Below are 25,792 nucleotides of genomic sequence, written 5' to 3' on the forward strand. Positions count from 1 at the left end.
TGATTAAGAGACCTTATCGCAATTCATCCTCTAAGTGCATTCTGATAGCTAAGAAGAGGAGCTATGAATTGTTAAAGTGGTCAAATCAAGAAGATGAGTCATACTTCGTTCCAAAACAAGTCTTAGAGTCATACTCCAAAACTGTAAGTTGAGTGAAATATCTTAAAGAAAGGTTTAAAACACTAGTTAAATGTAAGAGTAAAAGTTTTCTACTCTTATACATTTGAAATTGGTAATTTGTGATGTTTTGGACAAAACAAATACCAACTAAGGCTAATTATGTGAAGTGTTTGTCTTGATTAGAATCCACACTATCTCTTGGATGTTTGACAATGGAGTCTTATATGTCAAGAGGACAGTGGGAGTTTTAAAGGTCTTGAAAGTCTCAAGAACTAATCAAGAATAAAACCTGAAGTTCTTCACTAGCACACGACTTGAGGTTTATAACCTATCGTGTTGACATATTCTGTGCCCATTCCAGTTAAAGTTGGCTTTGCATATGAGTTCTTAGAGTTCTCAATTTGTTGCACAACAACTGGGAAGCAATGGCAGGCCCTTGAGCTGCCAGATGGCAAGAAATTAAGATTGAGTTCAGTCCATATGAGTTTGGATTTGTCATTATCCTTGTCTTGTGACTATGGTGGCAAGAAGTTAAGATTGCATAAGTTCAATCCATAAGAGTTTGGATTTGTCACTAACCTTGTCTTGTGATTATGGTTTTGAAAATTCACATGGATAAGAACACATACACCATTAAATCTAAGTGTCATAAGGTTTCTCTCCGATTCATGAAAATGATGGTGAGGAAACACTTTCACTAAGTAGATTTTAACTAGATAGAAATTGTGATATTTGCATTCTCAAAGTCGTTAGTGGAGCGTGTGTGGTTAACCGGCACACTAACATGGACTTGTGAGAAGTGGCAAATGTCTAAACAATTGAGATTATGATTACTACATCCCTTTTCATAGTTCTTAAATTGTTTAGACACACTTATGAGCTATCTAAGATAAGGTGTATGATATTGATAAAGTTTTATCAAAGCAATTTAGTATCAGAAATCTGAAATTTGGTACGAAAGTCAATAAAGTATTGTTTTTCTAGAAGTCCAGTTGATTTCTGAATACATGTCAAAGCTAGTGGGAGCATAAGTGTTATGCTAATAATCATCATGTTAGTGGGAGCATGATAAGTATGATAAGTATTGCAAGTTAGCAATGTTAATTATAGAAAACAAAAGTTTCAATTCTTGAGGCTGAAGGGGTTGAAAAAGTTGTTTTGCTATAATTAAGGGAGAGGAAATTATACTTCATATCAATTCTAAAAGCTTAGATTGAGATTTTAATCAAATTTAGTCAAGAATATATATGAATTTCATAAGGAAATTCTATATATGGGTTCATTATTTGCGTTCTAAAATTCGATTATGATTACAACATCCTTTTTCATAATCTAAATTATGAGAACTTGGCAAATAGAAATGGAAATATTATAGCAAAGACTGGTTTAGTCTTTATGTGAGACATCATGAATCCTGTCCCATATGCTTCGGATATAGGATCGATTACATGTGCTATATTCATCCTTTCTAAAATTTTCCAAATGTCTGGTGCATTAAGGTATAGAACTGGATATGACTAAAACGATTAAGCAATTGTCGAGGACAATCTAAGGTTTACCAAAGATTGGTTGCTCAGGGACAGTTGGAAGTATATTGTTAATTGTTGGAAGGACCATATTGACATATTTTGAAAAGAGGCAACTCTTGTTCAGAAGTGATAGTCAAAAGGGGGATGTGGAAATGATCCCATTGGTGGAAGTTGTTCAATAAATCTGTGTAAGATTAGGAAACTTAATGCAAGAAGGATGTTTCCAAGGAGTTGATATCTTTTGGAATGCTCTGTAATGTTTGTTGTCAAGTCTTTGTGACTTTGTGCATAATCATTACAAGAGAATCATTGCATGTAAGTTTAAAATCTAACAGATTTCGGTAAAATGACATGAATTTGGAATTCCTGCATTTGCCATAAGAATTCAGGAGTGTGAAATTAGAATCATTGAAAGTTTGGCCAATTGGTTTATTTCACAAAGTAAGGATCGTAGACAAACATAGAGTGCATACTTGGTGTATGGCAAAGCTATTGTTAGAAAAACATAGTGTACATGCTCTGAGCATGGGACAACTATTGTTTTAATTCAAGAATAAAGTTGATAGCTGAAACAGTATGCAACGAATATTGTGTAATCATATGGTGATAAATAAAAGGTGTTTTATTTATGTTCATAGGTTTTAATACCATATTAGATTCAATTATTCTTGTGTTTCATTTTGCATGTTTTGACTTCCAGAATAAACTAGGTTATTTTTCCGGAATGACTAAGTTATTTAAACCATCCACAGCCGGTCATATGTTGGAAGTAGGTATGAATCAAGACTGTCATGGGTTGGCTTATAGAGGTCCAAGTTGGTGGACAAAGTTGTGCTACAACACTCATGAGTGCTCATAAGTTCTGAGTATTGGATTCAACCCGTGCTCATTGGAATCACTTCATGGATTTTATCACGAGTGATCATGAGACGATAATATCGTATATTCTTCAAACCTAGAGATATGAGTTGTTACTATGAGTTGGTTGTACATTGATTGCACGAAAACGCATTCGGTAACTCGATGTTATAAAACGTGCCTTTGTGTATGATTCAACAAGTAGTAGAACAAGCCATATGAGTCGATGTTTATCCATTCCTTTTACCTTCGGGATAAAATCGATATATGTAGGCCCCTCGATGATTTAATGATGATACATGTGAGTGCTTGGCCAAGCCAGGACTAATTTGATTTGTTCAATCAGTCAGTCATCATGAATCGGAAATCGGGAAACAACAAATGGACAGAGAGAATGATTTATAATCCATGTCTCAGTCCATATGATATCTAGAATGGAGGAATATATGATCCCTTATCTAATGGACAAGTCCTTGACAAAGGTCAGAGTTCATCGACAAGGTCAGAGTTCCACAGAAGCTTTTGAGAGCTACGATTGCCAATCGGTTCTTGAAGTCATACACAATAATAGTTTTAGACTTATCCAAGTGGGAGACTGGTGGATTAAGTCCATAACTATAATTGGTAAGACTTGACCCGACCCGGCATGGTCCATTTGGGTTGCATGGCATCATACATTTGGATAGAGTATAATGAGAGAAATAACACTTAAGGTTGGTTAATATATTATAAGTTCTAATATAATAAAAAGGTTATTTAATTAGTATTGATCAAGAATTAATTTGGAACTAATTAAGTGATCAAAAGGAGACTAATTAAATATATGGGTTGATTGTGTAAATCATTCATTCTTATATATGTGGGCTTGTGATCCCAGATTCCTTATGTTGGACTAAGTCCATGAGGTGACCCATGGATACTCCATGGAGGTTAAAATCCATGGAGCATAAGGAATGGGTAAAGTTTTGAGTTACATGGTGTAACCCTAATAGCCACCATATAAAAGAATCTCATGGCTCAAGAAATCGTACACTAGTGTGTGAATATGAGGGCAAAACGATTTCAAGGAGTGTTCCATTTCTCTCAAGTCATTCCATGTGCATTTGGTGTTGTGTGAACCATTTGAGGTGTCACATTTGGGGCACTAGGCACTCAAGCTTCATGAAGACAGGCTACATCAAACAAAGATATGTATTCTATCCATTTGATTACCCAAGTATCAATGATTGTATGCTAGATATGGTAATACCTTGGATATTCATATTTGTATGTATAATAGAGAAAACATAGATCCAAGGTATTTAGGGTTGCATGTACACTTAGGAGTGTTAGAATGCTCAAAACCCAACAATAACTTCCTAGTAACATGAACATTCAGTAAAAAGGGGGCCTATAATGCTAACTTTATGATTCCTCGGTAGGTACGTCAGGGATATATATTAATCGGGTCTGGTAGACAGTAGAGTGTGTGTTCTTCATTTCTTGTTCCTTGTTTGGTTGTGGGATTAGAGCGGATGCACCCAGTCTACTATCTATCCAATCTTAGTTATATATATATTCCGTATACACCAAGTAATCATAAGGAGTACCAGGTACAGGTCAGGTCATAGTAAACAAATTCAATACACCGTTTTCTAGTACAAAAACATACTTTTCAGTTAGAACATTTAGTAGGCTAAACTAGAAACTTATCAGAAAATGGGTTTAATCCATTTTATTAAATCAGTATAACTTAAAGGACCTTTAGTGGTTAATTCTATAAGACCTTATTTTATACATCAGGGTTATATATAATTAATGTAAGATAGGCAGTTGGATGTGTGCTTTCCGCCTTACTTCCTGTTCCTTGTTTGGTTGTGGGCTTAGGGCAGATTCACCCATTTAACTGTCCGTTCGATATTAGATTATATATAGCTTGTATAAACCAGGTGATTATAGAAGGAACTATTGTGGTTACTATTTTTACTAAAGGAAATGTATGATTTTCTTAAAGAATGTTTTCATCAAATAAATGAACTATTACAATTAACTCCGTAAGTACCAAATGAATACACCAGGGTTATATACAATGAAGATCTAACAAACAATGAGATGTGTGGCTTCCACTTCATTCCTTGTTCCTTGTTTGGTTGTGGTCTTAGGGCAGATTCACACAATCAATTGTTTGTTTACTCTAAATTGTATATAACTTGTATCTATTTAGTACTCATAGAAGGAACTGTAGAGTCATTTTACTTTCATTCATCATATCAGGAAATATAGGATTTTCTGGAGGAACAAACGAAGTTTTCTAAAAGAACTTACAACATACTTTACATCAATAAAATACTTATGAAATCACCATCTTAAATGTTGATCTACTCTTTCAAAATAACTTGTATTATCAGGAAACTAGTGGACAGGTACGCACACTGGGATTCATAAGATGAAGTTTAGTAGCTTCATGTCTTGTTTTGTCATTTACTATTGGATTCAATCTTTTGTGAATCATTAATTTGTAAACACTTTAATATTAATACAATGGTTGTTTGTTACTATGATTACTATGATACAAGTGTTGTGATACTAAACATGACGTCCTCCGCCCCTGAACGTTTCCGCCATTCTGGTTTGGGGGTGTGACACACTGTATGATATTATGTATGAAAGACCAGGAGGTGGCTCCTAGCACACTATATGCTGATTAGCTAAGGGGTCGTTTGATAGTTGCTGACTGGGTTAGAAATGCTGACTGAGTCCATATCTGACTGAGTTTATGTTGTTTGATTATTTATCTGAATGGTTGTGCTGAATGAAAAAATGACCATATTACCCTTATGTTGTCTCTTGTGCTGGATAAAAAAATTATAAAACCACAAATTATCATATAAAATCCAAATTAAACATACATCAATTAAAATCCAAATACAAAGTGTAATACAAAATCCAAATACAAATTGTCATACATAATAAAAAAAGTACACCATTTAACGTGAACCATTTGAAAATAACTGATTAGCAATCTGGTCACGCAAATTAGTCATATAGTTAACGGCTTCTGAACCCCATTCTATGCCTTCTATGTTTTGACCCTCATTTCCTCCACCACCCACATTATGACTAACCATAGTGTTTTGTTCAAAGTTCGTAAATAATTCATCTTCAATATCGTATTTCCTTATAAAATTATGGACCGCAACACAAGAAATGACTATGTCTCTTTGCACTGGAAAAGGATAAGGAGCCATTTGTTTTAAAATTGGAAATCTCGCCTTCAATACACCATAAGCACGTTCAATGTAATTTCTAAGTTGTGCATGAGCATGATTGAACATTTCTTCCTTAGTCAAAGCTCTGTTTCTTCGAAAATCGGCTAACCAATACCTAGTATTGCGGTAGGGAGCCATAAATCCACGGGTGTTGGTGTATGCGGCATCACAAAGGTAATATTTATCTGTAGATGCATGACAAATTTATCATATAAATAATATAGATAATAAAACGTATAGTAAAGTTACAAACCTGGTGGAGGGAATGGAAATCCGGAAGTTGGGTTAAATGCAACTTCTTTCAAAACTTTAGAATCATGTGCTATGCCCTCCCATCCGGCCCATACAAAGGTGAATATCATATCAAAATTACAAATTCCAATTACATTTTGATAACATTCACCTTTTCCTCTTCCCCTATAACGAGTTTGTTGATCAACAGGCACAACTGCATGTACAAGTGTTCCATCTAGTGCACCTATTGCTCCGGGAAATATTTGCATTAGCCGTCTATGTCGTTCTGAGGTATTTGTTGTTGAATTAGACGAGGTTGGTACTATAATTTCTCGTGCAAAACACATCATTGCACGTAAGACCTCATGAAAACATTGATGAATCGTTTGTGTGGAGTGATGAAATCTTTCTTTAACGGCTCGAAAACGTTCATTGTGTCCTATAACATGTAAAAACATAGCCATCTTCTCTTCAACGCTTATCGTCCTACTAGATTGCAACCAATTTCTTTGTGTAAAGTGATTGCATAATAGTACAAATGCATCTTGTGAAAGACGTATCATATCATAACATTGTATAGGACATCCGTGTATCAAATCTTGCGTATACACATATCCCTTTGCTACCTGTTCGCTAGCTCTTATTCTTTTAATTATTCTTTGCCTTTGTCGGACCAACATCAACCAATACCACGAGAATATAAGAAAATATAAAAAGTCACCTTCTTTATCCATGTGTCCTGTTAGATGTCAAATACAAATTACATTTTAATCAATAACATAACAATCAATAACATAACAATCCATAACATAACAATCAATAACATAACAATCCATAACATAACAAATCGTAACATGTAAATACGAAAAACATAACATTCCATAACATATAAATTCATATAGCATAACCGCACCTAAGAAAAACAATCCATAACATAACTAAACCATAGAATACTAATGTCTAACAATGAACCATAACATACTAAAGTCAAACATAACAAGTAAATACTAAAGTCAACCAACTAATCCAAACTTTTTTCCTGCATTTGTTACCCACGACTCACAAGTTGACAAGTTAAGACGCAACCAAATTTTCCTATTACCAGCACTTTCAGCAAATAACATAAGAGCAGTGGTGTATTTCGGATCATATTCTCCCCACTCCAAGCTTGTCAACTTCGCCATACAAGCATCCATCTCCTTGTCAAGATTATTTGCTTCGGTGAATGCTTGTGCAGCCTTGATAATCTCTTTTCCAACTTCTTTCAACTCATCATCAAGTGTGGTTTCTTTAGGACCATTTCGTTTGCCCCCCTTGTTTTTTGTCCGCCCAGATGATTCCTCACTAGTAGGTTGAGGTACTGTTGAGCTTGGGGTATCTACATGAGGTGCTGACTCATCCATCTCTGTATCCTCAAAATCATGTGTACTGAAGGTTTCATTGGGATGAGGTAATGTCGAAGATGGCCCCCAACTGTGAACACCGGTCGAGGTCGCCCCATCAAATAGTTGGGTACAAAGTTCAGGGCAAGGGAGGGGTGCATTTCTCAGCTTATCTACGTACTTGTTCAACTGTTTAACAAATTTAATAAATATTATTAAAGTAGTAAAAAAATAATATACTTTAAAAAATATGTATATATGTACCTTCGCTTCCGCTTCCCATTCTTCATTAGTCATGTTAAAAGAATTCGTAACGGGACTATAAATATTTTCTGTTTTGTTTTTAAGTTTTAACCACACTGCATATTTTGCTTTTAAATAGTCATATCGATTTTTCATTTGTTTTTTGTCGACAATAAAATTATGATCTGTTTTCAATTTCTCCACGACCACAGCCCATGAGCTTGCTTTTAGTCCGCTACCCTCCCGGCCATTTCTTGTTAATTCTTGTATACATGCTTCTAAAAAAGTTTTGTCCACCAATTCCGACTTCCAACTAACCCTAATTCTTTTGTCTGCCATATCTATTGTAAAAAGAAAAAAAAATCTAATCATCCACATAACACACATTTACAAACACTATTTGCTTGATGTCAATAAGATAAAATATATATTTTTTTTGTTTAACCTAAAGTTAATACAACTTGAAGACAATACTTGGGAGATATCATATACACAGTACATAACTTGAAGACAATATCTCATATATCAGTTTGGTAATACACATACACATATGTAACAAATTCTAATCATTCTCTTGAGCATTTTGATCTTACACACATATGCACATAAACATATCATATACACACACAGTAAACAATTCATTCGATTTAACAACTATATAAGGGGCTGTGATTTCACACATTAGTTCATACAAATTTCATACACAAGCAATTCATTCCTTCATATAGATAAAATCAGATTTCATAAACAATTTGACAGCAAACACTAATTTGACAGCAAACATTGGTAATACACATACACCTATGCCAACCCTTTGTTCTAATTGAATCCAAAAATAATGAAAGAAGTAATTTCAAACACTAATTTCAGAATAAAATCATCAATTTGACAGCAACTTTTGTGATTTCAGGAAAAAAAAAAAAGGCACGAACTAGCGTACCTACAGTCGATCTCCTCACCGGGGCTGTTACTTCGCCGGACAGGAGGTTCGCCGGAAGCTGGAGGTAATCGTCGATTTGTCAGCAAACATTGAAGGGGCTTTGTGATTTCAGAAAAAAAAAGCACGATGGAGCTGTTGCTGCGTACCTGCAGTCGATCGTCGGCGCAGGAGGTTCGCCGGAAGCCGGAGGGAATCGTCGATGGAGTTGTTGCTGCGTTGCGCTGAATCGATGGAGTTGTTGCTGCGTTGCGCTGAATGTTGAAGGAAAAGGAAGAATAGCGGCGATTTGTGTTAGGGCGAAGGAGAAGAAAAATCTGGTCAGCCTCTTTTTTTTTTTGGACCGAGTCAGCTCCTTGGTCATTGATTACTTACCGAGTCAGCCACAATGGAGGCCCATCAAACAGTCTGACTACTGACCGGGTCAGCAGTCAGCTCTGACCAGACTGGGTAAGTGCAAATCAAACGACCCCTAAGTAGAGTAGTATGTATGCTAGTTGTCTTTGTGATGCTTGCATGGAAGGCCAGGAGGTGGCTCTTGGCACTTGCATGTGAGACCAAGGGGTGGCCCCTGACTTGGCAAGAAAGACCACGTGGCGGCCTGTGGAATAATGTCAAGACTATGTTTGGCACATAGCATCTTTACTGATTAAGATATATGTATGGCTCATGGTTATGTATGACAGTATGCGAGTTATGTGCTTATATTGTAACGACCATAAAATCCCAACCAATTTGAACTTTTCAAAAACAACCCGGTTTCATTAAGTTATTACAAAAAAGGTTTTCAATATAATTATTATCAGAGTCTTCCCAGAACCACATCATAAAACATAATCATGAGGAGCGGTACGATCACGCCTTTGCCTTGCCACGGTCTCCTGAAGAACCTGAAAAAAATTAAACCACAACTGTAAGCCCGAAAGCTTAGTGAGATATCCCCAAAATACCAACCACATATACCATACACGCATAACATGCCATAACATAACAGAACACAGAACAACCATGCACTTTGGGTCTACTGTGTGACTGGTCCGCCGCACCGGCCTTTAGCCCACCTGGTCTACCTTCCGAGTCTAACCACATACATCGAGTCTACAGTGTGATTGGTCTGCCCGCACCGGGCCTTCAATCCACCTGGTCCACTCTCTGAGTCTACAATATGACTGGTCCGCCCGCACTAGGCCTTAAGTCGGCCTGGTCCACTCTCCGAGCCTCGGCACGTCTGGTCCGCCCTCTTGGGGCCTACAGCCTATCCGGACCGCTCACTGGGCCTTCGGGATAACCGGTCCGCCCTGGGTATGTTGGCCTACAGCACAAAGCAGGTCCCGCCTCAACCCAACCCCAGTCCAACAACCATGTGCACATAAACATTCAATCATATAACATATCACATCCAATCAAACCGATCTAACAGATCACAAAGCATAACATCATCCTAACCAGGATACCGACCGGTCACTAGCATAGCACCATCCTATATACCATGATACCGACCTTAACCAGGTCTCTAACATATACCATCCTAACTACCAGGATGCAACACAACAAACAAAAACATAACAACGATACCCAGATCACAATCCGATAAAAGGGCCGGCCTTGGTGCCGTAGATCCTGTCGATATAGTGAGGATAACTCACCTCGCAACTGCCGACTGAACAGATAAACCCAAGCTGCTCCGACCACTGATACGATCTCCACCACTAGCCAACCACCAAAACACTGAACTCAAAACAAATGCCAACAATTACCAAAATGCCCCTGGAAATCAACTGGACAACCCTTGGTCAAAGTCAAAGTCAAAGTCAACCCCCGACTGACTCTACTCGCCGATCCAACCCGATGACTCGCCGAGTCCCCATGCACAAAACTTCCCCAATTCGAGACTCAACTCGCCGAGTCACCCCGAGACTCGCCGAGTCCAACAACTCTGAGTCCTTTCACACTCGACTCACCGAGTCATCCCTTGACTTACCGAGTCATCCCTTGACTCAACCAGAAGAAAGGTTAGGACCTCACGACCAGACTCGCCGAGTCCAAGAACAGACTCACCGAGTCCAAGGCTATCTGCAACCAACTCGCCGAGTTGTTCCTCCAAATCGCCGAGTTCCTGCCCAACTTCATCCAACTCGCCGAGCTGTTCTTCCAACTCGTTGAGTTCCAGCCTATCTTCAAGCAATTCGCCGAGTACACCCTTGTGACTCGCTGAGTACCCCTAGATCTGAAACCATACAGAGGCTTTCCAAGCCATACAGAAGCTTTAAACCATAGATCTACCCTTCTACAATCCATCCATCACGTAAAGTGGCAAACTTTACGTGGATCCAAAGAGATCTAGGCATTTTACACTCTAGGGATAGGGTTTGGGACAAAAGAACTTCACCAACAACTCTGAGCATAGACTTTATGGCATTTTGGATCATTAACAACCTAGATCTGAGGTAGCAACCTCAGATCTTACACCAAACTTGAGATGGACCTCATTAATGCCCCAAAACCCCCACAAATGATAGATCTAGATGCACAAAAGCTCAAACAGAAGATTTTTACCTCAAATGAAGGCTCCCTCTGATGAATGAACAAATTCTCTGTAAAGCCCCTTGCTCCACTCTTCTTGCTCTTCAATTTCCTTCCAAGATTACCTCCTCCAAGGCTCTAATCTCTCACCAAGGAAGGCTCACATGAATTTAGGGTTTCTGGAACTCAAAGGGAAGATAAAGAGGCTGGGGAAGAAGTGTTATGTTCTTTATATAGGGTTCAACCTCCAAAATTAGGGTTTTCTCCACTCAGCGCCAACTCGCTGAGTCCACCCATGCTACTCGCCAAGTTGGTCACTTAACACGCGACCAGAGTCGCGACCCTACTCGCTGAGTCCACTCGTGGACTCGCCGAGTTGCCCTTTCCCACTTACACTTTTAGCCCTTCAACTCTACTTCTGATATTCTGGGATGTTACATATATGCTAGACAGTATCCGGGTGAAAGAGACCGAAGGGGTAGGCTGTAACGCCCGTAGATCAGGGCTAGTCAATTTAGAGACGATAAGCGTCAAAAATGAATTTTTGATGGAAGATTATTTAGATTGAGTAATCTTAACTAGGTTGTGGTATATATTACAAGGATTCCGTGCATATAAAGAACGCCGAAATCCGAGTTATAACGAAGAAGTTATGACCCGTCGAAGTTTCGCGACAGAACCGGCACGACGCTAAAGGACGTAAAAGGTGAATTTACATTAGAGAAACATTTAGCCTTAGCGATATAAACAAAAGTCATAGAATACGTTAAACCGAAAGCGTGCATAAAAAGAACGCCCAAATCTAACTTCGTATGAGGAAGTTATGATTTTTTCGAAGTTTCGACTTAACAGTATGCAACCCGAATCCTCGATTTGAGATCGAGTGATTTTTAGCCAAAACAATCTAAATGAGAATCGAAGATGTCATTGATATTAGTGAAGCGATAAAAAGATAGGCGAAAACGGATAGGGTTGTTCAATATTTGGATAAAACCGAATCGTCCAATTGGATAATTTGGATTGGACTATTTGGTTCGGATATTTGGATATTTGGATTGGTTTTCGACAAAACCGAATTATTATTTTGGATTTTGGATTGGTTATGGTTTATAAAATAAGAACCGCATAGTCCAAAAAAACCGAATAACAGTTTATTATTTATTTATTTTTAATATATATCGATAATTATTTATTAATTTTGTAATTTATTTTTTGAAATAGGTTTGAAAATTTTCACCTAATAAAAAATATTAATATGCATTTTCTCTTAAAATTTTTTTATCTATAAAATATTAAAATATAATATATCTTCTTAATAGTTGTATACAAAATTTCAAATCGTAACTAAATAATTTGTTTTTGCTTCATGTGTAAAACTCGGTAATATTATATTTATATGTCATTTTAAAATGTTTTAGTTTTTAAAAACCGAATTATAAAAACCGATCAAACCGAATCGTAATTGGATCGGATCGGATTTGAATTTAGTTTGGACTATTCAGATTCACATTTTGAAAACCGAAATCAATTTGGATTCACTTGATTGGATTGGATCAAACCGATCCATCCAAAAGAACACCCCTAAAAACGGACGTCAGATGAAGAAGTTATGAATTTATAACGGAGTTTTCCTGTCCTGGCCTACTAAAAATAATATAAAAGTAATATATTTATAATATATTAAAAATAAAGTCAAAATTAGCCAACGGAGTCTAAACGAGAGTTGTAGATCATATTCTCACCTAGGTGTCGATATAAAGAATGTTGAAAACGGAGTTTGTATGCGAAAGTTATGAATTTATGAAGTTCGGGGCGCGAAACCCCAAAACTGTCAGCCACCACGACGTGGTAAAAGTGCCACGACGTGGCAGGAGCTCTGGAGTCTGTCAGACCCACTTGCAATGACGCATTCAGTGACGACCCATCCACCACGACATGGTAAACCGTACCACGACGTGGCAAGGGCAAATTTTTCCCTATAAATAGATTTGAAGGGCCAGCCGAGTTTGGGTTGCTCCAACTCCTCTCTCTCATTCCCGATACCCTCTATAGCCATCCTGAAGTACCCCCTGAAGCCCCGATATCATCCCGAGACCCGAAGCAAGTCCCAAAGCTCGAAGATCTCGAGAAGTGAGATTCCCGAGCCGAAGCTCTGCCCGCGAGAAGCCCGGTTTTTGTGAAGATCTTCCAGATCTACCGAAGAATACTACTTCTACAAGCCGTAGTTCTGTCCAATCATCTTCTGATCAAGTGAGTGTGTGGTCACTTTCTTCTAACACATAAATATTAAGTATTTGCTATGAAATACGTGCTACATGTATAATATAAAGTTGTTTATATGTGTGGGTGTATAGTCCCTTTCATAAACACGATTTTAATACAAGTATTGTTTGAATGTATTAAGTATATTCTTGTTTATATGTGTGAGTGTATAGTTACTTTCTTCTAACACACAAATATTAAGTATTTGCTATGAAATACGTGTTATGTATTTATATATATTATTGTTTATATGTGTGAGTGTGTGGTCACTTTCTTCTAACACATAAATATTAAGTATTTGCTATGAAATATGTGCTATGTGTATAATATAAAGTTGTTTATATGCGTAGGTGTATAGTCCATTTCATAAACACGATTTTAATACAAGTATTGTTTGAATGTATTAAGTATATGTTTGGCGTGAGTGTATAGTTACTTTCTTCTAACACATAAGTATTAAGTATTTGCTACGAAATACGTGTTATGTGTTTATATATTGTTGTTTATTTGAGATAAGCGTGGAATGGATGTTTTATATAGGGTTTAAATGAGTTAAACTATATATGTATGTTATATCTACAAATATGTTGGGTAGAACATGGGTAGACGAATTAGTTGGTGTGTGATGACGGATGAGTTTGAGGATGAGATGAAAGACGAACCTTGGTAGCTATGGATTTAGTACCGTATAGACAAACGTTGGTAGCTATGGACTTAGTACCTACACTGGTAGCTATGGATTTAGTACTGTAAAGATAAACCTCGGTAGCTATGGATTTAGTACTGTATAGATGAACATTGGTAGCTATGAATTTAGTACCGTATAGACGAATGCTGGTAGCTATGGATTTAGTACTGATAGATAGACGATGATAGCTATGGATTTAGTACTGTTAGATAGACGATGATAGTTATGGACTTAGTACCTGTTAGATAAACGTTGGTAGCTATGGACTTAGTACCTACACTGGTAACTATGGATTTAGTACCCGATGAATGAACCATACCAGCTATGGAATTAATGCTTTACAAAAGAACCTTGGCAGCTATTATCTTAGTGCCTAATAAAGAATCCTGGCAGCTATTGTCTTAGTGCCTAATACGGAGTGAACGAATAGATGACTCTTAGGGTAGGCCCTTAAAAGTAAGGAAGATAATGGGATGGGTAATCGGAATGATCATTTGATGATTGAACATATATATATATATATATATATATATATATATATATATATATATATATATATATATATATATAAGATATAATATTATGGGTTGAAAACCCTGTACGCTCACCAGGCTCCCAAGCCTGACCCACTCAGTTTTCTTTGCATTACAGGTAATGACACAAGAGTATAAGTTGGTGGACTTGACGAGAGATTTTGGATTATAGATCAGTAGTTATAAATAACTGTTGTAAGGTCTATTTTATATTGTTTATGCTTTTGGTCTGTATCGGAACATGACATCCGGAGATTTTGTTATTTAATGAAAATACATTTCTTTAAAGATATGCTTTGATAAATTCTTATCATATTTTGTTTTGGGAACAAATTCCGCAACCGTTTTCTTTAAACGAATACTCTGATTTATAAAACAAAGCATAAACAAATCGGTATTTTCTGGCTGTGAAATTGGGGATGTCATATAGGCCAACACCCAGATATGCTAGGCAATATGTTGATATGTATGGTATGTGGTATTTGGGGAACTCACTAAATTTCGTGCTTACGGTTTGCAATTTTGGTTTTAGGTACTTCGTTTTAAAAGGAAAGGAGCCGGCTCGATCGCATCGCGTCACACTATGATTTTCCGCACATGAGATCTTTGGGATTACAGTCTGATATTATTTTATGATAACATGTTTTGATTACTAACACTTTGGTCTTGACATGTGAGGTTATTCTGAATGTTTTTATACTGTTGGTTTTATAATAACTTAATTAAAAACGAAATTTTTGGTCTTGAATTTTGGAATGTTACATTAGATATTAGGTAACATTAGACGATAATTTGTGTATTTGAAGATCTCAATCAAACCACCTTGTGACATTGTGTTGCTAAATGGTTTAATGATAGAATCCACAGACTGTTGGAACTTTCTGCATCAAATTAGAAATGAAGCAAGTTGAATATATCATGTATGCAATCATGTAGTTGTTTTCATAAGAGATCATAATCTTAGCCACATACCTAATCTTTTCATTAAGGTCAAACATTTTTCAAATGAAGTCATCCCTGCAAGAATAAACATAACAAGTGAGGAAATAAGATGCAATGCAAAACAATGACAAACTAAATGATTGGAATAACAATGAGGACCCACCACAAAGCCCCTTCTTCATTCTGAATGTGATTTCACATAGTTTTGAGAACCAATAAGCATGATTAAGTCAAAACACAAACATTTAATCAAAACATGAGAATGAAGTAGAAGAAAGCAATTAAATGAGCGTAATCAAACACCTTAAGTGCCTCCAAATCAGATCCAACTGTAGCTACTTCATCCTGAATCAAAGAAACCTATCCCTGAAGACATCCAAATGCTTGTAACTTAGAAGTTTCAATCAACACATGTATATAAGCTAAACATGATACATCAAGAGGTTGGATTAAAGGTTTACTCGTTCTCAAATTTTAGTGTTTCAAATTTGTTAGTTAGGTATCAACATATTGTTATTATCTACATGTAATTTTAATTTCATCAACGAGGTTCTATCTTCCTATGATTTATGTATGTTCAGAAATTAAAAAATAAATCAATAGATCATTAGACAGAAATATTAAACCTCTAAAGCTTGGATTGAGGATTAATTCATGGGTAATTCAATTTGGTACCCATTTAGTTCTTGTTCAATACATTCCTTTAAATGCTTGGTTTCTTCAAGCTCTAAATTCACAAAGTCCTGAATGGAGCTGTTGATTTACGTATGTTCAGAAATTAAAAAATAAATCAATAGATAATTAGACAGAAATATTAAACCTCTAAAGCTTGGATTGAGGATTAATTCGTGGGCAATTCAATTTGGTACCCATTTAGTTCTTGTTCAATACATTCCTTTAAATGCTTGGTTTATTCAAGCTCTAAATTCACAAAGTCCTGAATGGAGCTGTTGAATTTCTTGTTTGAGCCTTACTGTCTTATGCTCCGACGATTTCCAATGTCGGAATAGTTTTTTGAAATTATACGAGTCACACCATTCCATTTTACAGTCACACCATCAACCATCGTCCAACTTACAGTCACACCATTCCTCGCCACCTCACCGAAATTCCGTCATCGTATTCGCCAATGACGTCGTTATAGCAATGTCGTTCTTTCCATCGCCAATTCGCCATCGTTTGGTACTCGCCTACTCGGTAATTCGGTATTCCCTTTACCTAGTTCGATTTCTCGATTTTTCTTTGTCAAAATTTTGGTACCTTCACCACTTCTCGACTTTCCCCCTTCTGTTTTGTTTTCTTTCACAATTTTTGGGTACCTTACATTTGGTTGCTGTTTTGTGTGATTTTTGCTGTTTTGTGTAGTTTTTTAGTGTTGTTTTTGTGCAGTTTTTTGGTGTTGTTTTGTGTTTTTTTTGAGCTGTTTTGTATTAAATGTTGTTTTTTTCTTTTGCAGGTTTGGTGTTGATTTTGAGATGATTTGCTGCTGTTTTTTTGTGTTGTTGAGGGGATTATGAATGTTTTTTGTGTTATCAAACTGGTGTTAAACACTTTTAAAATATCTCTTGTTGAATTGTTTTGTTTTGGATGATTTTGTTTTGAATGTATATTTTACAATTGACTTGAATATAGTTTGTGTTTTTTTATTAGTTTTTTTTTTTATTTTTATATTTACTTATTTACTGGGTAACAGTGAACCGAACCGTGGTTACTTGCCTTCACATGATTTGGTTCGGTTCGAGTTTTTGTACCATGCAGTTCGGCTTTGGTTAGTGCATGTAAGGTAGCCCTTCCATGATCACGGTTCACAGTTTTATTACTATCCGAGCCGAACTGCCCCGTGAACACCCCTGCCGTTGGCGAGTCAACCAGTTGATTTCTTGAGCGCATCAAACATAATTGATCGACGTTTGCTCTTCGTTTGAGTTTTCGTGGTGTTGACGATTTTAAACGAACAAGGTATCAGTACGAGGGCTTTTATGATTTGTTCTTGAGTTTTTATTTGTAAATTCAAGGGAAGGAAAATATTGACGGAAAGAAAGGGAGGAGAATTTTTTTCCTTATTCCATGTTCTTGAGTTCAAAGGAAATGAAAGAAATTTTTTAAGTTTTTGTGTTCCCGAGTTAGAAAGGAAAATAAAATAAAACTAAAAGATTTTCCTTCCCCTCGTTTTTTTTTTCCGAATCCGCTCAATTTTGGAGAAAATTTTGGAAGGAAATATAACTCCAAAATCTCTTCCTTCCCCTTACTTTCCTTCTATTAATTAAAGTCCGGAACATGATTTTCCTTTGACATCCTTCACATTCCTCCATATTCATCCATATCACGTTTAAGTAAAACTCGGGAACAAGACTGATAACACCAAAGAAAAACGGCGAATGTGAGGAATAAAAAACAAATTGACAGGTTATTTTGGAGACAAATATGACGAGTTAAATCACCACTTTTTTTTTTTATCGATTATTTCATAATTATTATATTATTATTATTTTTTAATGAATATAAATTATTGTCGGGATGAAGAATAATACATTAATACCAATAACCAGCTTGGGTACTAAATTTGATGAAAAAATTGATACACTAGCAAATATAAATTTATATTTCTCAGTGAAATATGAGATAAATTTACAACTATAAATCTATAATGATGTTTTTTTCTTATCATATTAACTCATAAAAAAATTAATCTAGACAATAAAAATACTCCGTGTTTTTTTTCTTTCTTTTTCTTTTTTCAATTTTTAGATATTAAAATACGAACTAAATTCATGCGGACATATTGTAAATCATTGATATTTTACAAACTATGACATAATTTTGATGACAAACTTTTTATATATGTCATAAAACTGGTGTCTAGCGCACATTCATAAATGTATAGTCTCCCTTGTCGAAACCAAAACAGTAGGATATGATGACAAATAAAAGTGGTGTGCTAAAAATAATGGACAAAAATCATATGCTTGGAAGCTAAGCTAATTTTATTATAAGCATGAGTTTGTGTTTGTTAAGCATTGCAAGCATAACACATGCATAACATGATTTTACGTAAAGCATATATTGTTAGTTTATATTGTGCTAAGCAAAATATTGTATCCATCAAGTGGAAGTTTATGTATTTAACTCATTGTTCATATAGATAAGAGCAAAAGCTAGAATAATTTTTGTGGCAAGTAGGACCACGTGCAACACTTATGCAATGTTACGTTTTTTGTAAGTTGGGATTTAGGCAATGTTTGACAAAGTGCATCTATTTTTATTTATTTATTTATTTTTTACTCTTTTTTAGGTTGTCTTTGGCAAATCAATATGTAGCTTAGGAACTAACTTTAAAAAAAAAAACAAATACTCAAACCAACATTTTTAACGAGTTTATGGATTTTTTTAATCTTTCTAAATATTATTTTTATTAATTATAAAAAACTCATGCAACTGAGATCTATGTATGTTTTAAAGCCCAGGCCCCAGAATGTAGAACCACTTTGATCTTTGTTTATAATTTTTATCTAGCCAATATTTAAACATATATATATTTTTTTATCTTTCTTTCATATATGGAAATATTACATACTAGACATATGATACCAGAACAACGAGATATTTGGCATTATATTCACATATTATACATCATAATTTACAAATTGAATATTTGCTTTCAGTAAGCGATCAAGAGGTTTTCATTCATGTACAATCATCTCTTCGAAGTTGCACCAAACGTTCGTGTGTTGAGTGTTGAAGAAGATGTGAAAAATATTGATCAAAATGCTAGAATATAATGAGGATACTCAAATACATGTGATAATGATGACATTTAACGTTTATATTTATATTCGAAGGAACCACTTTGGCGTATATTATTTTTAATATTATTCAACAACATAGTGATCACGTTCATACAAAAGAAATACATAATCATTCAAGATTTGGTCATCATAACATTCCTGAGTGGCACAATGAAATGCAAGAATTGTATAATAATATTGTAAATATGATATGTATTGCAAAGAGATTCATTTAAAGATAAATAAACATAAAACTATAATATTATTTAATACTCATTTTAATTTACTTGAGTGGATTGTATGTTAGTCTTATAATAACGAGTCATGTAATTTTATATTTTTAATTAGCATATCAACTAGTTTATATCGTACATATTTTCTTTATCAGCTACCTTATCTATCAGCTAGATTTTAAGTTAGCATGAAAAATATAACCTTAAATATTTAGAATGAATTGTATTATTGCCTTATGTTCGACTCATACATGCTTCAAGTTTGTGACAACTTGTCATTTAAAAAAAGACAATTGTAGCTATAAATGAACTAGAAAGACATCGTTTTGTTTATGACATTCCACATATGTTTTTATGGGCGTACAATTCATTGATATAAGGTATAATAATATGTAATTTGAAAATATTATGCGCAAGAAACAAAGCTATGAGGTGTGATGTGAAATAATACTATGCTATGTGTTAAGGTTATTGTTTATATGGATAAGAGTAAATTATTGAAATGGTTCTTATGGTTTGGTCAAAATTACACGTTTGGTCCTTAATTTTTTTTTGCATTCGAATCGTCCCTGTGGTTTGATTTTGTTGCGTTTTTTGTCCCTATGGTTTGGTCAAAATTGCACGTTTGGTCCTTAACTTTATGTATGTAAGGGACGAAAAATGCAACAAAATCAAACCACAGGGACGATCGAAATACAAAAAAAAGTTAAGGACCAAACGTGTAATTTTAACTAAATCATAGGGACCATTTCAATAATTTACTAGATAATGACATGAACAAAATGACAATAACATAGTTACAGTGCATAGATAAGGACATACATATCTATTCTAAAATTTATGGAATTTATGGAAGACAACCCTATTAACAAGAGCTCTATGTTTGTCATCTTATATTGATACACCTAACAAGAGATCTTATAGACTTTTCATGCTATGTCATGAGAGCCATGTTGAAAATCAAACAATCAGACCTTAATTTTACATATTTATTTTTCGTGTTGTGTTAACCTATTTATTTAAACAAATTAAAATCTTTTACTCAAAATCGTTCATTTTATGACGCATTTGTGTTGAGTAAGTGGACTTGGAGTTTATGCATTGAAAATATACATTATCATGCCCTGTTGTAACCTAAATAGATTGAAAGTGTGTTAACCTAACCTTATTTTTATTTTATTATTACTTTTTTTTATTATTATTTTTTTTTATAATTTTCATATTGTGTCAATCTATTATTTAATAAATTGAAATATGTTGAAAAAACCTGTTTATTTTGTACTGTGCAATTTCAGTTTTTACCGACTCTACCTAATAAACTACATTATTCCTATCTTTTTAAAAATATTTTTAGCAAATAATAATGAATTATATTATTTGTATTGAATTTGATATTTTTCTATTATTTAGAGCATCTTATGGGGTCAATATATAAAACAACTAAATCGAAGGACTTTAGAGCAAATAAGTAACAATCAATCCACGTATTCTTTTAGCCCCATTCAATCTCATAGCACACAGAACGCAAACCAAGAAGACGACGACTGATACTGCCGACGAAAACCTCCCACAAGACACCGGAAACCACCGTTCTGCACTCTTAACTACTCAGGCGATCCGATACCACTTCATCCCGTAAGATTTGAGCTAAATTTGTTCTTTTTAGTATTCATCGATACATAACTGACTGTTTCACATGGTGAATTAACCTATTTGTAGTTGTGTTATGTATCTCTGTATACAGAAGTATGCAATTTATTTCTTTATATTTGGTTAGGGTTGCAGATCAGAAGAAATTTCCTCAGTAGACTTTGCTAATTTTGAAATATTCTAGATTTCTGGATCCGTGGATTGGGGAAATTCACTTTGCACACTTTTAAGAAACGAAAATCTCAGTTGCTCATTGTGCCAATCGTGTTGTTTCATTTTAAGACTGTGATTAATTTTATGACAGCTTAGCAACTAGAAACTTTTAGGGTTTTATCCAAGTTTACAAATACACACAAATCCATCTGTTTGGTCACTTTTGAATAACATATAATATCGTTTTGATTTCTACAGAACAATCAAACAGCAGCCAATTTACTACTCCGAAGGAATTTGAATATCGGACTCTCAATTTGATACATAAATGGATTCAGAATCTGCTAATCCATCGCCACCTGTGAAAGACTCAAATCCACAACCCACTGCAGCAGTGGAATCTAGAAACGATTCTGCACAAGATTCACCATCAAAGTTATCTGCTTCTGGGATAACTACATGGGCCAAAAGTCTGAAACTTCCACAACCTTTAGGAGGCACACAAGATGAATCTTCTTCATCTGAAAACACTGGAAGATTTGCTCGTTTGACTAGTGGACTTGGGTTGCGATTATCCCCAAAAACTCCTCAACAAGATGATACTCATACTCCTAGTCCTGATGGAGCTCCAACTACACCTCAACCTGGCATTTTTGGAACAATCACCAAAGGTTTTGTAGACACATCCAAAAATGCAGTCAAAGCTGTCCAAGTCAAAGCTCGCCATGTTGTATCACAAAACAAAAGAAGATATCAGGTATTAATGTATTATCTATTCATCTTATCTTTATACAAGTTTTCTGTGATTCATCTTTCTATATGGGCTTCTGACATTACTTTATATTGGTTACAGGAAGGTGGATTTGATTTAGATATGACTTACATTACTGAGAATATTATTGCTATGGGATTTCCTGCTGGTGATATGAGCTCAGGCTTCTTTGGATATGTTGAGGTAAGTTCACAGAGTGCTTTTAACTTTTAACTTTTAAGTTTTATCATCAACTTAAATATCATTAGCACAAGTATTCAAGTAATGAAATAGTTTTGTTGATAATATTTGAAATTTTGTGTAGGGATTTTATCGTAACCACATGGAGGAAGTCATTAGGTTCTTTGAAACATATCACAAGGTAACAACTTTGTGTTTCTACATTTAGTTTCCAATTTTATTTATCCCTCTTTTTTATAATTTATGGATGTTAGGATAAGTACAAGGTGTACAATCTTTGCTCTGAGAGGCTATATGACGCATCACTATTTGAAGGGAAGGTTAGTCAACAAGTCAAAAAGTCAACCTACTTGTACTTTTATGTTTTTGTTAATCAAATCATTTCATCATTTTCTTACATTAGTCCCATTTAATATATATTTTTTTCAGGTTGCTAGTTTTCCATTTGATGACCATAATTGCCCTCCAATTCAACTGATAATATCATTTTGCCATAGTGCATATGCATGGTTAAAAGAGGACATTGAAAATGTTGTGGTTGTCCATTGTAAGGCTGGAATGGCAAGAACAGGGTTAATGATTTCAAGTCTTCTTTTATATCTCAAGGTACCAATTCTTCAATTTTACCAAACTACCCCTCATACAAACCGTATATCAATTGTTATTACTTCTCCCTGCAGTTTTTCCCCACAGCTGAGGAGTCTATATTATATTACAACCAAAAAAGATGTGTTGATGGAAAAGGACTTGTTCTCCCTAGTCAAATAGTAAGTCAAATCTTTTTTCTTTTTTTTATTATTTTTTTAAAAACATATATCTGATATGTCCGTTTTCGTCTTTTTTAACATAGAGGTATGTCAAATACTTTGAACGTGTTATGACATACTTCAATGGAGAAGATCAGCCGGGGCGCAGGTGCACACTAATATTATATATCTCTCTCTTTATTTTTTTATTTTTTATTTTTTAAATAGTTTAATTGAGTTTTATTATTATTGTGCAGGTGTATGCTTAGAGGATTTCGCCTTCATAGGTGTCCATATTGGATTAGGCCCTCCATTACTATCTCAGATCATAATGGTAACTACAATTTTTTTTTTTTATTTTTAGATTTCATGATAATTGATAATGGAATGTAATGATCAATTCCATTCCATTTGTTTGTGATTCCATTCCATGATACGAAACATGTCTCTTTTTTGGTTGCAGGTGTTCTTTTTTCCACCAAGAAGCATCCAAGAACCAAGGATTTATCGGTATGTTTCTTTTAGTTCACTTAAAATAAAATGTATATGCTCTTTTTGACTAATATACCCTCATTGAACCAGCCTGAAGATTTTTGGTTTTCTGCTCCAAGAAAGGGTATAATGGTCTTTGCACTACCCGGAGAGCCCGGATTGACCGAGTTATCTGGAGATTTTAAAGTTACTTTCCATGATCGTCAAGGCGATTTCTACTGGTAAAAACATTAAATTCTCATATATACAATGACTATATTTTTGGGACTAAAATTGAAAAATCAACTATACTTGAGGGTCAAAAATGTAAATTACTCTTGCATGATATATATATTTTTCCATTTGTATATATGAAGCTGGCTGAACACAACGATGATTGAAAACAGAAAGATTCTAACCACAAACGACCTTGATGGATTTGATAAGGTAACTTTTTATTTTTATTTTTATAAAACTTTTTAATTTTTTATAATTTTATTATATATTTAATGTTTTTACTAAATTCCATTAAATTATCAACAGAGAAAATTACCATCTCCCGGGTTTCAAGTTGAAGTTGTGGTGGTGGACTACAACACCACCACCACCACCCAACCAAAACCCGAAACCGAAAGTACAACCAAACCAGCTGAGGGTACACCATCAGATCCACCACCAGCCGCCACCACCACCACCACCACAAAAGATGACGAGGTGTTTTCCGACACCGAGTCCGATCCGAAAGTTGCAAAATTGTCAAATGACACGAAGAATTTGTCGATAGGAAATGTGATTCCGACTCCGACTCCAGCCAGGAAGCCGGAAAGTGATTCCGGTGTACCGGAAAAGATGACCGGAGAGGTGAGTGATTTCAAGGCAATGGCGGCTGATGCATCTGTGTTTACATTTGGTGATGATGATGAAGATTATGAAAGTGATTGAGAATTGAAAGAGACTTGTGGAAATGTGGTTTGGTTGTATATAAAATGGAATTTAAACGACTTTTATTGTTTTTTTTTTATTTAATAACTTTTATTTCATTCATTCTGAAGTTTCGTTCTTACCAAGGTTACAAAACTCGATGAAAGTTATATGGGTGGGTTTGATTGATTGTAAGTTGATGTATTATTTTCTTGTATGAGAATAATTGTTGATGTTGTGGAATTTGGTTTAATTTTTTCATGGGCTTTTTGCTATAGAGGGGAGGTTGGATCAATGCTTCAATTTTGTATAATATAGGAAGCTTTGAAACCCTAATCATAATAACGATATAGTTTTATGCATTCAAGATGACAACTTCCATGGATATTGGTGCAAATCGACATACATTACAAGTGTCCTTGTAGACCCTACAATATTTTAACGTTTAGTGATGTCGATTTTGTGAATATGGACCACAATGAATATAGCCATCTAAAGGTGTATTACTAAAATATTTCCTACATATGCTACTACTTATTTTGGACTGTTCTAATTCCATTCTCATTTTTCAAAAACATTTTTTTATAAATCCAAAGATTTAAAGTTTTGATTGCAAAAATAACTGTCACAAAGTTGCCAAATCAATTATAGGTTTAAAAGAGTGATTTAACATCAATCCAATATCATATCATAGTTCAAATGTACCACACGTTTAATAACCTCGTTACTCTTGTAAGCCTTCCAAATCTTCAATCTGAATACATGTCAAAATAGGTTAGCCAATGAAATTCCAGTGAGAATATTTGACTTTGACTCACTTAAAGTAAGTGATGATAACAATCATAAAAGTTTCCAAACCAAAGTATAAGGTGCTATAGACCCAAAATCCAAAGTCAAGATTGTAAACTCTTAATACAGGTCAAAAGGGTGTAACAATCCGTAATCCGAAGACAAAGGGTTTAATAACCCATAATACAAAGTGAAAAGGGTTTAGTAACCCAAAATCCAAAGTGAAAGGGTAAATATACCCATAATCCAAAACCAAAAAAAGTTTAGTAACCCATAAATAAATTTCCAAGTTCCAACATATTCAAATATTCCAATAATGGTTAGCTAAAAAGTTAAATCAATCCCATATAAATCAACATTTCAAAGGGATTATTCAGTCGACAAGTAATAATGCAATAATAATGCATTATGTATCTATCCCAATCTCAAGTCAATCTCATAAAAGTCCAAGCTCACATACATAGATGGTTAGACGGGGCTCATGTATTAGTTTCAACCAAAACGATACACTTTCAAATCCTGTTCAATAATAGGACTCGTGTAATAAAGATAACACCGTAGACAGTTCCAATGTCCATTCAAATTTTACAAGG

The 25,792-nt window shown here is 34.8% G+C and overlaps 1 protein-coding gene across 1 annotated transcript; it reads left to right on the forward strand.

Moving 5' to 3' along the window:
* The first annotated feature begins 20,994 nt into the window (after positions 1–20,994).
* Positions 20,995–24,671, forward strand: LOC145072765 (phosphatidylinositol 3,4,5-trisphosphate 3-phosphatase and protein-tyrosine-phosphatase PTEN2A-like). The gene is made up of 13 exons (XM_079019241.1): positions 20,995–21,152; positions 21,579–22,077; positions 22,174–22,275; positions 22,397–22,453; positions 22,527–22,592; positions 22,702–22,878; positions 22,953–23,039; positions 23,123–23,187; positions 23,276–23,352; positions 23,482–23,528; positions 23,601–23,731; positions 23,867–23,936; positions 24,033–24,671. The coding sequence occupies exons 2-13, from the start codon at positions 21,649–21,651 to the stop codon at positions 24,429–24,431; spliced, it is 1,707 nt and encodes a 568-aa protein (XP_078875367.1). The 5' UTR covers positions 20,995–21,152; positions 21,579–21,648; the 3' UTR covers positions 24,432–24,671.
* The last annotated feature ends 1,121 nt before the right edge of the window (positions 24,672–25,792 follow it).

The sequence above is a fragment of the Lactuca serriola genome, chromosome 9 (genome assembly GCF_051521515.1).
Source record: "Lactuca serriola cultivar US96UC23 chromosome 9, Lser_US96UC23_V15, whole genome shotgun sequence".
NCBI lineage: Eukaryota > Viridiplantae > Streptophyta > Magnoliopsida > Asterales > Asteraceae > Lactuca > Lactuca serriola.